Consider the following 13,148-nt stretch of genomic DNA (forward strand, 5'->3'; position numbering starts at 1 on the left):
TTTGTAGGTTAATGCCTAAATACTTAATTTGCTTTTAATCACATTCCATTTTGAATTTACTGCGCAGGTGCTGAGGCGGGCTGTAGTGGTTACTGAGAACTTGAGTTTTCTGTGCATTGAATTTATAACCTGAATGAGATCCGTACTCTCTCAGGACTGACATAAGTTCCGGCAGAGATTCTGTTGGGTTCGATAAATAAACTAATACATCATCTGCGAATACGGCCAATTTCTGTTCACTGGGGTGCATAGCAATTCCTTTTATTGTTTTGTTCTGTCTAATACATTGAGCTCCTGCAGAGTAAGAAATAAAGCCAGTGACATGCAACTAAAACCAAAATATAGCTGAACCTGATGGAGTTTGACAACATTGGGTGGTATGCAATGTAGTACCAGCACACAGAAAATTCAAACAATCATCAAACAATGTGGCATCCTTTTGTTCCTAACATGTTACCCAGTCCATATCAGTATAGATATCCAGCATGATTTTTTCCTGTTGAGATCTGATGTGCTTTCAAAGTGTTCCTTTAATTTTTTTTGAGCAGTGTAGATTATTTAAATAGCATTAATGCAGTCTCCATAATTTATGGACTAGCTACTTTGAAGCCTTTTGACACATTTGTCCTTGGTGAATAAATAGTAAATTGCTAAAAAAAATAGCAAATAGAATGAAACCATGCTCGAGGATTTCTGGATTCCAAAATTAAAAGCAGGCTAAATTGTAGGCTTGGTATTAAGTACTAGAGTATTTACTGGGGTGTAGGCCTTTATTATTTCCATTATTCCCCATATTTTCCACATGCTTCTGTCGACTGAGGCCCTACTCCTCTCCAGGTGATGAATGCGACTGACTGAGCAAGTACATTAGGTCTGGCCTTTCCTTTTATTCTTTTCGTCCTTCTCGGAGAAATTGAGGTATATTAACATCTAGGATGATTGTAACCTCGCATCGCAATACCTTGCCCCAGAGGTACTTTCAGTGATGCACGGCAAGACAGCAACCATCAGTTTAGTGTGTTGTTAGCCTGCATCTCAGGTGTTAATGTTCCCCTACAGTTTATTACTTAGTGAAATGGCTCCATTAATGTCAAAAGCCACAATTATGACAGGCGGATGAGCCGCCATGTGCTGAAACCAGCTAACGGTTGTGAGAGAGAATGGCTGATAGACAGTACGTCAAAATGTCTGCCTTACTTTATGCGTGTCTTTTTTGTATGCATAAAGAAAAAGTGTTGCTTTCCAATATTTCCAAGAATACATTTGTAGCCCTCATGTGTGCATGTGTGTCTGACGCTGTGTCTCAGTGTGCATCTTCTTAATATAATTAAGCGAGTTAATACTTCGTGTGTCACAATATGTGTGTTTTTGTGTGTGCAGTGTCCTGGGGGACAGCAGGCAGTTTTGAGACATGCTCACCTCTATTCAGCTGTTACACTCTGCTGCTCCTTGGGGGACACACCAGTGAAGGGAGAGTGTTGTGATGATAGTGCGAAATGGCCACCACGCCACACTACAAATAGCTTTGCTTGGCAAAAGAAACTTTAAGTTAGTTAGCAGTGGCCTGAAGGAACAGTGAACTTGATGTGAAATATATCTGCCTCTGCAACTGCGGCATATTGATGAAAAAAGAAGAAGGGGGAAAAAAAAAAAGAGAAACAAGGCACAATGCTGTTTGTGAGGAATGATGCGACTGCTGACACTGATACTTATGATCATAAAGGATATCTATACTGATATAGACTGGGTAATGTGTTAGGAAAGGAAGGACGCCAAATAAAAATGATCAGCCTACAGAGGGCTGAATTCAAAGACACCCTGAAAACCATAGTGAAAAATGATCCAGCATGCTAGTCCGTTAGCCCAGCACAGCTAGGACTAATGGAACTTTTTTAGTTTTGTGGCCACCCATAAAGTTGATGACTTGATGAGCAGTCTGATTGTGCCTTATTGTAAACTGAATATTAATTTGATCCTATAATCCAAGCCTCATAGAGAACTCAGTGGGTTTATCTATGAAGCTGATGCACAGCCTTCTGGAGGTGTCTTTGTGTCGAGACTTTTAACGATGAAACAGGTTCAATAGGACTTTGAAAAGCTTTCTTTTAGTTTTGCTAGTTTATGTGCCCATTATGTGTGAAAATACTGCTCAGCTCCATTTGCTCTTCAACAGGTGGCCCTCCTTGCAAGTGCGCTAACTTTAACATATAGCTGTGGTTTTGTGATCACAGGAATCACGGGAGGCCAGGGCCAGATTTGCACATCAGATGGACATAAATTCTGTAAACTTGTGGTATTTAGTTTCACAGATAAAGAATCCCCCTTGTCTGGGATTCCTTCCAAGCTTTAATGAATTCTGCTTTTCATTTAAAATATTAGCCTTCATTACGCAGCAATTAAAGTAGCTGTTTCTCGGTTTCATGCAGCTGTTTAAATTCATTGTCTCGGCCCAACAAACATTGCTCACGGTGTAGCAATCGCACGTACGGAGCTCTGCAGCCAGGTGGGCGCAGGTGCTCCTTATTGTCCTGATGAAACGCTGCTGTCTCCGTGCGCCTCTCAGCCACTACGTTCACATCCTGTGTGCTGGTAAATAACAGCACTCGGACATTTTTAGTCAGCAGGTGGCTAGTTGAAACAATCTTCCATCTTCACTTTTGAAAGAGAGTGGGAGTCCAGTTGGTGGTGGTGTGAAGAACAGTATTGTGGGTAAATGTCACAGAGAGCCTTCTGTTCCATATCTGACTAAGTGAACGAAGGGAAAAAAAAAAGTAAAAAAAAAAGAACTGCTGCTGAGTAGTGCAACAGGCTGACTTAACGTACACATGCAGCCTGCAACTGCATCTTTTTGGAAAATTGGCTCCTGCCTCTTGCCTTAAACCGCAGTGCACACTGTACAGTATGTCCCCCTGTGCTATGAGCGCATACAGAAGGCACACTAAGGACTCATCTAACCAGTGACTGTTGCGGACATATGGCTCACTTCCTATTTTTGTGTCTAGTGCTGCGCTCACGTCATGTGGCATAGATGGCAGAGATGGAAAGTTTCTCATGTTCACAAATTGCAAGTGCTGTTATGTTATAATTATGTGCAGAAACTGACAATCTGCTGATCCCAGGTCAGCTGGCACTTTGTTATTGCTCTGTAGTCACACTCCTCCGTGACTCTATTCATCTCTGTGCTTTTCCACTGTCAGAGGTTGACTTTGAAGCAGCACCAGCAGGTTTAATAACTGGAAGTATGGATTTGAAACAATGAGGTGATTTGATCTTTAAAACTGACCAATTTTTAGCCCTCAGCCTTTAGAACTGTGTATTCTGAGCCTCACACCAGGGTCAGATTAGGGATATCTGTGTCTGTTACGACAGTCAGTGTATCAGACTAGGCAAGAGTCAGAAAATATTTCATTTTATGGGACTGAGAGTCATGACAGAGTACACGCTGCCCCCAGTCACTTGTGCTCAGTTGTGCTTTCATGACTCTTGGGATGGGCATTGAGATTCAAAGGCAAGAAATCAAAACAATATTCCTCTTTTGCTTTGCCACATTTATAGCTGCACAAAGCTGAGCGGTAGAGAAAAGTTGAGCGTAAGCGCAGCCTCTCTTTTCATACTGGTCAACCTCACAGAAGAGACAGAACTATCAGATGACCCCAAAAAAACTCTAACAAGCTAGTCTTTCTGTTGGGAAGTGTCCCAGATACAGCATCAGTTTTCATTCATTATTACACACTGTGCAAGATAAACGAACTGTAGCCATTTACGACACTCATTTTCATTCCCAACCTAAACCAATGCCCTATAGCCTGACCTATTGTGTGTGTGTCAGGCTATAAGCAGACTGAAATTACATACTCTCAACCCAGCATTAGTCTAACTCTGCTGTTTGTGTTCAAGATCATTTCTGACCCACCCTGCTGACTCTCTCTCAGCCCGGCTTCATCTGACCCCAGCCTGTCTGCTCCACACTCAGCCTGCCCCTTCATGCTCTCATCCCCGCTTTGCCAATCTGCGCCCTCAGCCAGTCTGTTCTTCATCCAGCTAACCTCTGCCAGTAACCGTCTCCCTCGTGTCCACTGCTCCATCTCTGACTTTCAGCCATGACATCACTCAGCAATTAGCTGACAAAACACATGATCAGATCTTGTCTGATCCGGGTTTAATGAAGATACCACTGGTGTACATGTGCACAAATGCATCCATCACCCTCAGTTTAATGAGGTACTTATTGCTCCTGCAGCTGTGTGATGCAGATTTTTTAAAGTGTGAACAGTCCTGGAACTGGTGCTGGCAACACCCTGACTCACTCAGTCGTATCAAAATGGGCTACTGTCAGGAAATATGGGGAGGATGCCGCAACCCAGAATGGTACACCAGCAGAGACTGTCTGGTAAACCATAAACACGTTTAAGTCCGGACTGAAGTGGTGGAAGAGCCAACTCTGCAATATGTGGAACCACGCTGTCGGCAGGGCTGCAAGGTTTGACAGTTGAACTAGAGCACACTTTAGTTTAATAGCCGTTTTGTCAGCTGTCTGGCAACAGAACGACACCTTTGAGACTTTGGAAAAATGTCAATGTCTTGCTCCCAGACTTACCAGCAGGGCACATGTCATAAAGGCTTAAAAATAGCTCTTTTTAGTGTACTCTATGGACTGCTTCAAGTGAGTCATTTGACTTCAAAAACTTTTCTCTGGAACTTGAATAAGAAAATGGGAGCTTTTAGTTCAGGATGGAAGACAATTATCATTTTAATTTTCTCATCACACCCGGTCCCCACCTCTCAATTATTATCCACAGAACTCACTAAGTTATGTGCACGTACACCTCTGCCAACCATGATTAGCCAAGCTGAAGGGTGTCTGAACTCACATTTTTTTTTTTTTTGCCTCTTTGCTATCATTTGCTGCTTCACCGCTCCACCGTCGGGGCCTCTCGCACACTTTTATTGCTGTGACTGCAGGTTATGTGTGTAATACGGCCAAATGTGACATATCTTTTAAGGAATATCAAAACGTTTCCATGTCGAATTTCAGGAGCACTGGTCAATCAAACAGTGTATAGGCAAGGCAGTGCTATTTTGTGTCATCTGGTAATAGTTAAATAAAATACATATTTACGTAAAAAATATGAGTAACATTATTTATGGCATTAATGCAACAGTTGGGATTCTTCTGTGACTGGTCAAACTAAGTGGGCGAAACCAAACCATTGCATTAAATAAAGTGAATCATGCACATTTTTGACCCCAGTGAATTCTAGAGTGATCAAAACATGCCTCAGCTTGGTGAGCGAGCAAGCGAGGAGCGCTGATCCCGGCCAGCTCTCCCAGTCTGTCTCACTGGCTGCAGGCCCAGAGGGCAGGGCACGGGAATGGATGGGCCTGTCGCTGCTTCTCTGCTGCCCAGATGGCTTGCACTGTCAGCGGGCTCCCTGCCATAATGGGTGGCACCCTGACGTCAGGCCATGATTTGATACGCCAAGTTTAATTTGCCCCCCCCCCAACACCTGTGGACAGTGTGGAGAAATGAAGGGGTGGTAGTACTGGAGCCTGACCAAGTGTGTGTATCTCTGTGTTCTTGCACTGGTATACTTTTCTGAGCCAAGTTTTATACTTGAGGCATGAGGGCACTGAAGGCTGATAATTTACAACAAAGACATGTGGTCTGATTATATTGCATCATCTTCTGAGCACAGTTTCACGGTTTGCCTTGTAGATGTTTACATCTCCATTTCTGGGATCATTTTAAAGCTGCTGTGGCTGCAACTTGTACAGTGACAGTGGAACAAAATACTCTATGTACATACAGACAGAAGGACACCAAATATAACATTGACTCCAGTTTTCCCATCAGCTCTGCAGAGCATTTTGGAGTCTTTAAGATCACTGTTTTGATATTGTGGCCTGCTGCGTTACTGTTTGAGTCACTTAGCCAAAAGAAAAAAAAAAAGACAAAAAGGAGAATGAATGTTGGTTTTACAAAGACAAAAGTTGGGACAGAGTTTGTTGCTGCATGTGAGTGAAATCCCTACCATTGTCTCTAAGCTCATTGGGATTGACTGTGGTGAAGTTGAAAACTGAATAATAGACTGATTAAAATTTGCAATTCTTTTTAGAAATCAGAGGACCTGAGCTAAAGAGAAATGGTGCATTTACTTTGTTATCAGTGCACTATCAAAAAACCAGCATCCTTGATGGTGTGGAGGTGCCTTATGGCTCAGTCACACTGGAGTAAAATCAGAACTTCAACCTTTGCGAGGATTAAAAATCAATGGTTGCCCAGCAATTGCATCAAATTTTTCCGCTTCTGACAACAGATTGCAGGCAGTTGTGGTGACCACTTTTGATCACTTTCAAAGCCGTTAGTGTGCTGGCGTATGCTAGCCAAGGAGCTGATGAACTGTTCTTTTCTAGTTTCTGACATCATATCAATGTGACAGGCTACAAATCTATTCTCCACTCTTGGAATTGGGGTACATGCTCTGTGCAGAGTGCTGAGGGAGGGTTTGCAACTTTAATGTAAAAGCAAATCTCTGGATGGAGGTGCAGGGTGATTTTCCACTGTCTTCACTGCATAATGCTAATAATGCTACTTTAATTGCTCGATGATTTGGAGGACTCCCTCTACTACATGTGGTTAAGAGACTGAAACAATGTTGTGCATGTTTCTCCTCTTATCTCCTTTGTCACAAATTGTTCCTGAGCCCCCCTAAAGTTTTGATCCGAGAATCGCCCCTGACTGGAGAAGGGATCGTGTTTTGAATGAATCAGCCTGAATGCTCATGTTGATTCATTCAAAACACAAGTAGCCAAAAGCCACTCAGTGCATGATCATGTGATATGTTGAGATTGTTTTGCAAATTTCTGTTTGGAAAGTTAAGAATGAACCTTCAGGACATAAAGCCTGTTTTCAGCTAATAGGTCAAACTTGAGGTAACAGTCAGCATTTCATGGAAGTTTAGGCTGCATCGGGGGTCATTAAAAGTATGTCGGGATTACACATAAGATCATTAGATGGATGCAAAAGATGGTTAGATGTAGGAGTGATAATTTGACTATTTAATTTATTGGAACATTTATCTGAATAACTGTGTGTCTTACAAATTTAGTTTGACCAATCAGTTCAACAATGCCTCCTTAAGGCTGCTGAATTATTCGGTTGAACAGACAACTTTTGAGGAGAACATGGCTGTTTCTAACAAAACGACACGTCGCAGAGCAGACGTGACCAGTTGTCTAATTCAAGTGAACCTCATTCTTGAAGCTAATAATCATATCACACAATTATCAGGATGTATGCCACAACCAGACAAATCCGTTTAGAGAGCAATTCAGAGTCTGGGTCTAATTTTTGATAAAACTCTCAGTGCTGTCATTGTTTACAGCACAAATCTCCCATTTACTGCAAGTCCCTTCAGACTCAAGCATGGAGTGGTTTTAGAGAACCAAACAATGTGGATTTATGTCCCAGAGTATTTTAATTCAGAAAATTTGTGTTGTGAAATTAGTTTTCCTATTACAACAAAGGGACTGAGGGGCCTATCTATGGGAGCATGTAATTTAACTGCCTCAGCTGTCATTACTTTGAGTGTAAAAACTGCGATGAATGGTGCCACGCCAAATATCATTCTTTGCTTTGTGAACTGGCTGCTTCACCTAACGCACTGTCTGCCTTGTAATTTTCCTCACACATCCAGCAGCACAAAGGATGGCCAAGTTACTCTTGCCTCTCTGTAATGATCACTTCTTGGATTTCACTGGGCCCAAAACATAAAATGACCTCTTTACTGAGTCTCTGCTGATTTATTGTGCTCACTTTTGAAATGTCAGCACCCCCCCCCCCCTTCAGGCTGTCATCCTGCACGTAAGCTTCTCATGGGCGTTAGAAAGCAAGTGACCTATGACCTGCACCCTGTATGCCTAATGGTGATATGCTTTTGTGTGAGGAAAAACAATATATGTGTAGTCTGTCCAAAGGTATGTGTGTTTCTTTTCTTTTACTTTCCTTTTCTACACGTGCAAGCATTCCAGGACGCCATGACAGCACTTTAGATCAATAAACGGGAACTAGCTCTCATCCGTCACGGTAGAATACATGTGTAGGAAACGAGCAGGGAGCACATCTGTACACAAAGCAGCCATCCTATGGGGACTTTCTTTTTTCTTGTGTGTCAGCTATTTGGAAGCCTTTATGTTATTTCAGAGAAATGACACAGAGCAACAAAGGAGCAAGAAAAGTGTGGGACTAAAAATCAGCTTCAGTAAACATGTAGCTGTGTGGGGAAGTCTCTGCTGCTGTGTGACTGTATGGTCCTCAACCAAGCAATTCCTAAGTGGTGTGTCAGACATGATGGACAACACATATTTTCACCTTGTTTGGCTTTCATTAAACCTTATTCATGACATGTTTTCAGCAGTTTTTGAACAATCGGTAACACAGTGGCAGCAGAAGTCTGCAGAATCATATGCATTTCATACATCGGGCCTGATCCACGTCCATTTTCTTGTGAATGGAGACGATGCTCAATCACGTCATTTTGGGTCCGTGTTTCCGAGTCATAAATAAAAACAGTCCTTGGGGCGGTTTCAGTTCCAGATCAATCAGACCGCCCGAGATGCACATTCATTTGCTCAGGCCTGAGCACCGCAGTTGTCCACATGCAGAGACCCTGCAGAGCTGCGGTTCCCATCCTGTGGGGGAAGGCACACCTGGTGGCGCATAGAGCCGCCTCAGGGGGTGCACGGACAACCAGCGGAGAAGCAAACTTGAATGAATAGAAGCAATAGGAAAATAAACAAGACTTTGCTGATGTTATTGCGCCTGACCTTTACTTCGCTAAAGTTTAATTTGATCTTTTTTTTTTCTCCTCTTTTTAATAATTGATTAATAATTGTGCAACTGTGTGGAGGTGGGTCATGTCAGATAAAGTTTTGCTATAGAGGAAGAAGTCTAGTCACAGATATATTCTGGGGTGGTTCATGTATTCAGCCTGCACAGTTTGAGGAACTGAATTTCAAAGTCTGCTTTATGACTTTAAGAGGTTACATTTTTATTTTATAGTCACAGTGCAACATTACATTGTGGACATTTTGCATGTAAAGTCAGAGTTCTGCTAACAAGGTAACACAGCATAGAGATGTAATACTGTACAACATTAATGGTCCTCTAAAGGTTCTCAGAATGTCCCCACTTTCTCTGATTCGTCCACTTTAAGCACGTCACAAGGTGGCATCCAGCTGGGTTTTTCTCAGAAAGAGAAAAAAATATTAGCTGAGATGTTCCCTTTTGGATAGCCGAGCAGATAACACCTTCTTCCTACTTTCTCATTTCTTACATCATCACACAGTTGTTGCAGATTTGTTGGCAACACATCCATGATCCATGATCATCCTCTGACATCGGCAAGGCATTTTCACCCAGAGAACTGCTGCTCTCTTGACATTTTCTCTTTTTCAGACCATCCTCTGTAAACCCCAGAGACGGCTGTGTGGGAAAATTCCAGTAGATCAGCAGTTTCTGAAATACTCAGACCAGCCTGTCTGGCACCAGCCACCACATGCCATGCTCAAAGTCACTTAAATCACCTTTCTTTACCATTCTGATGCTCAATTTGAATGTCAGCAGTCTTGACCATGTCTACATGCCTAAATAGACTGAGTTGCTGTCATGTGGCTGATATTTGTGTTAACAACCAGTTGAACAAGTGTAACTAAGTAGCTGTAAAGTGTACACTTTAAAAGCTTTTTTCTAATACTACTTATTTATGAGACTGGAGTTCCTAAACATAAACCTGCTTTACTGAAGTAAACCTAGCCTCTTAGTTTATCAGTGTAACAGAGCACCAGGTCCAAAAAACAGAAGCAGTTTAGAGACAGTTTACAGCTGCGCGTTCAAAGTTTTTGTATAATACAAGTTAACACTACATCTCGCTGCTGTTTAGAAATATGCATGAGAAGTAGTTTGTGTGAGCTGAGATTGTAAAGTAGTAACAGCTCTAAATAAATAAATCACAACACACAATCATTAGAGAAAATCAACATTTATTATAAAAATACAACCAGTTGTCACAATAATGGTGTTCAGTATGGTCATTCATAAGAATTCAACACAGGAACAACTCAAAGTGTGCAATGTCCCCCAAAATTTATCGAACAAACACGCACAAAAACAAAATTTAGACACACACATGCTCAAAACAGATAAAGAACAAAGTGGCTGAGCTCGGCTACCCGGAGGATATAAAAATAGATAAGGACATAAGGTTCCTTCTCAGACAGGAAATGAAGGAGATGGACTCAGTCGTCTTTCACACATCACACTCATTATCCATTCCTCTCAGATGCCGCCTCCCCCTTCTATCACACGCTGACTTTTTGGAAAAGAGACAGAATCCGTCAGTGTGAAATGAGGTCAGCGATCACATCGCCAATGGAAAATCACCTACAGTACTCACCAGACCACGGACGAACACAACCACACACACACACACACACACAGACACGAGTAGACTAACACTCGTAGTCGCTCTCCGAGACACACACAGATGTGTTGCTAAAAGGTTGCCATGACAACTCTCTTAGGTTCCCAGTCGGTCAGGGAGAGTATGAGTCTGTGTGTGGAAAGTGTAATCGAGTAGAGTCATTTAGGGCTCACAGAGAAAGTCATTTAGTTGCAGAAATGTTCATTTTAAAAGACAATTCCAGTACAGCTGGCTCCCAAATAAGCCTGCAGCCAGTAGACTGTAATACTGTGAGTAAACACTCAGGAAATACTGTCCTCCTCCCACCAAAAGACCACATCACCATCGCTGTGTTTCATCAGTCTGAAATCTCCTTTAGTTTGTCTTTCAATGGACAATTGCACTTTATTCTTTTTTATTTACTTCTGCAGGTCCAGGTTGCTCCGCAGATTCTGACGCGTGCAGATTAAAGCGATTAGGTGCGCTCGAAACGTGAGCCACTGCATCCTGAATTTTGACTCGAGCTCTAGTCTAATGATGAAATATTTTTCACTGCAACAGCATCACAGTGAGAGAAAAATCACAGTCAGTTTGATCTATGCTTCAATAAAAATCATAACTAGGAGCCACTCGTGGATATTGCAACATTCGCACTACAGTCATTTGTCGGTAATGGAGCAATATGATGCCATCTTAAATTTTTCTAGAGATTTTTATTAAATCAAAAACCATTATAGAATCTATTTATGGTCCCATTTTATGCCATCCAATTTATTTACATTGTGTAATCAGCTATTCATCTAGATTCTCTTGTTAGTGGCGGCGTCCGCCATTTCCACAAAGGCTTTAAATTGACTTCGCACACACGTTAAGCAGTGCAGCATGTAATCTGTGTAAACAATCCTCTGCATATGAATATGCAGTTGCTTTTTTAATGACCAGTCACATCTAAGCTGGTTTTGGTTGCATGTAAGTTGGAATCTGTGCGAAGAGCAAAAGAGGAACTAAATTTGCTGAAATGCAAAAAACAAAAACAAAAACAAACATCGGCTTCGATCTATCTTTGTTTTTCTTATTGCTTTTAAAAATAACATTTCTGCATTCGTAAACAATGACCACCACATGAAACACAAAGTCTGGATATCTGCTAGCTACACTGGAAGCACCAGTTTGTGCGGCAGTTTTTCCATTTTATGTCCCAGATCTCAGCCTCATCGTTTGCTTTCTCTCCAAAACTGTCTCAGAGCTGCAACTCGAGTGCATAACTGGCCAAACATGGGCAGGTTTTTATTGTGAAGTGGTCACAGGAAAGGCAGTGAAAGCATCAAACACTTGTTGCTCAGTATTTTTTCAGTCAACCACTGAAACTACAAGTACCATAACTTTAAAATTAGTCATAGTTAAAGCAAAATTATCAATGTTAATGATAACAAACTTGACAAAGAACAATCTTTGAGGTCAATATATATTCAAAGACTCTAAAAGCTGTTTAAAAAAACAAACGGGGGAGGGGGTGTCTAATAGGAGGTCAGCTCAACAATTAAACAGAACCACATTAAACAGAAAGCACAGACATGTGATGTTAATAGCTTGCATAGGATGGCCAAAAAGGCGATAGACTGCAGCAAGAGCAAAGAAGACAATTTAGGAAAATTAAAGGAAAATTCCAACTTTTCATACTCTCAAACTGATCAAATTAAAGAAAGAAGAGATGAACTTGTATTCAGAGTCCAAACTTTTTACTCAGTTTCATGCTTTTTACACAGCCTTGCTGCTTCCTACATCTCCCATAATGCCTTTGACGAAGAACCCAAAGGTGAATTTAGCAAACACACCCTGAATCTGCCTCGCGTTGGGCTCTGCAGAAAGCATTTTAAGCTGGAATCTTCTTTTAAGGATGGAAAACTCTGGATAGGTTCGAAGTTACACAGATAACACATGCACTGGACTGCAAAGACGGACAGAGTTAGTGCCTGAGGATGTAATGCTACTTCAGATACAAGAGGACTGTGCTTCTCAACAGAAGAACTACTAGTTTTAAAACACATTCAACGATCCTTGCGCAGTGCTTTTAGGAGAGTAGGAGTGGAGATAACTTCCAATCCTCCAAGAGATGCTCGCAGGAAAACATTCAGTAGAGACAACATAAACTGGAAGATTCTGTCCACTTTACAATGTGTGACTGACATTTTTGCTGGCTTTGAATTCACTGCTTTTGTATCCTAACTATTTAAACTGATATTTCCACTATGATGAATATACTGAATTTTTGATGATAAAGTCTTGTCATATTGGAGCAAGTGATCTCAAGTAGTATCAATGATTCGAAAATCCCATTATTGACTTGAATGCATAAATGTGCTAAAAACGATACATTAAACCAACCAGTTAACAAAATACCCAGCTTTTTCGTTGTTCCAGTCTTCCCCTCAGCCTGTTCTCAGGCCTGCAGGAGTTTCTTGAGGTCCTCGTCTATGCCTCGCCCCCTCAGCTGCTCCAGGCTGTAGTAGCGATGGATAACATCATCTGCAGTCACTACCACCACCCTGATGCCATGGACGTCATCTCCCAGCTGGCAACCGATGGCAGAGGTTACGACCATGTCCAGACCGCCATGGCAGCCGCCGGCGTTACGGTGATAATGGCCGGAGAAGACCGCCTTAACCCCTGCAGTGAGGAGGGACAGAA

At 41.9% G+C, this 13,148-nt stretch overlaps 1 protein-coding gene and 1 long non-coding RNA gene across 2 annotated transcripts in view; one reads left to right on the forward strand and one right to left on the reverse strand.

Annotated features, from left to right (window-relative positions):
* The window catches only part of LOC115798026 (uncharacterized), a 37,543-nt gene that overhangs the window by 10,764 nt on the left and 13,631 nt on the right, over positions 1 to 13,148 (forward strand). The window lies entirely within an intron of this gene.
* The window catches only part of cpped1 (calcineurin-like phosphoesterase domain containing 1), a 50,988-nt gene continuing 47,902 nt past the window's right edge, over positions 10,063 to 13,148 (reverse strand). Inside the window, exon 6 of the mRNA XM_030754674.1 lies at positions 10,063 to 13,127. Coding sequence (XP_030610534.1) covers positions 12,901 to 13,127 — 227 coding nt within the window. The 3' untranslated portion in view covers positions 10,063 to 12,900. The remainder of the gene's footprint in view (positions 13,128 to 13,148) is intronic.

The sequence above is a fragment of the Archocentrus centrarchus genome, chromosome 19 (genome assembly GCF_007364275.1).
Source record: "Archocentrus centrarchus isolate MPI-CPG fArcCen1 chromosome 19, fArcCen1, whole genome shotgun sequence".
NCBI lineage: Eukaryota > Metazoa > Chordata > Actinopteri > Cichliformes > Cichlidae > Archocentrus > Archocentrus centrarchus.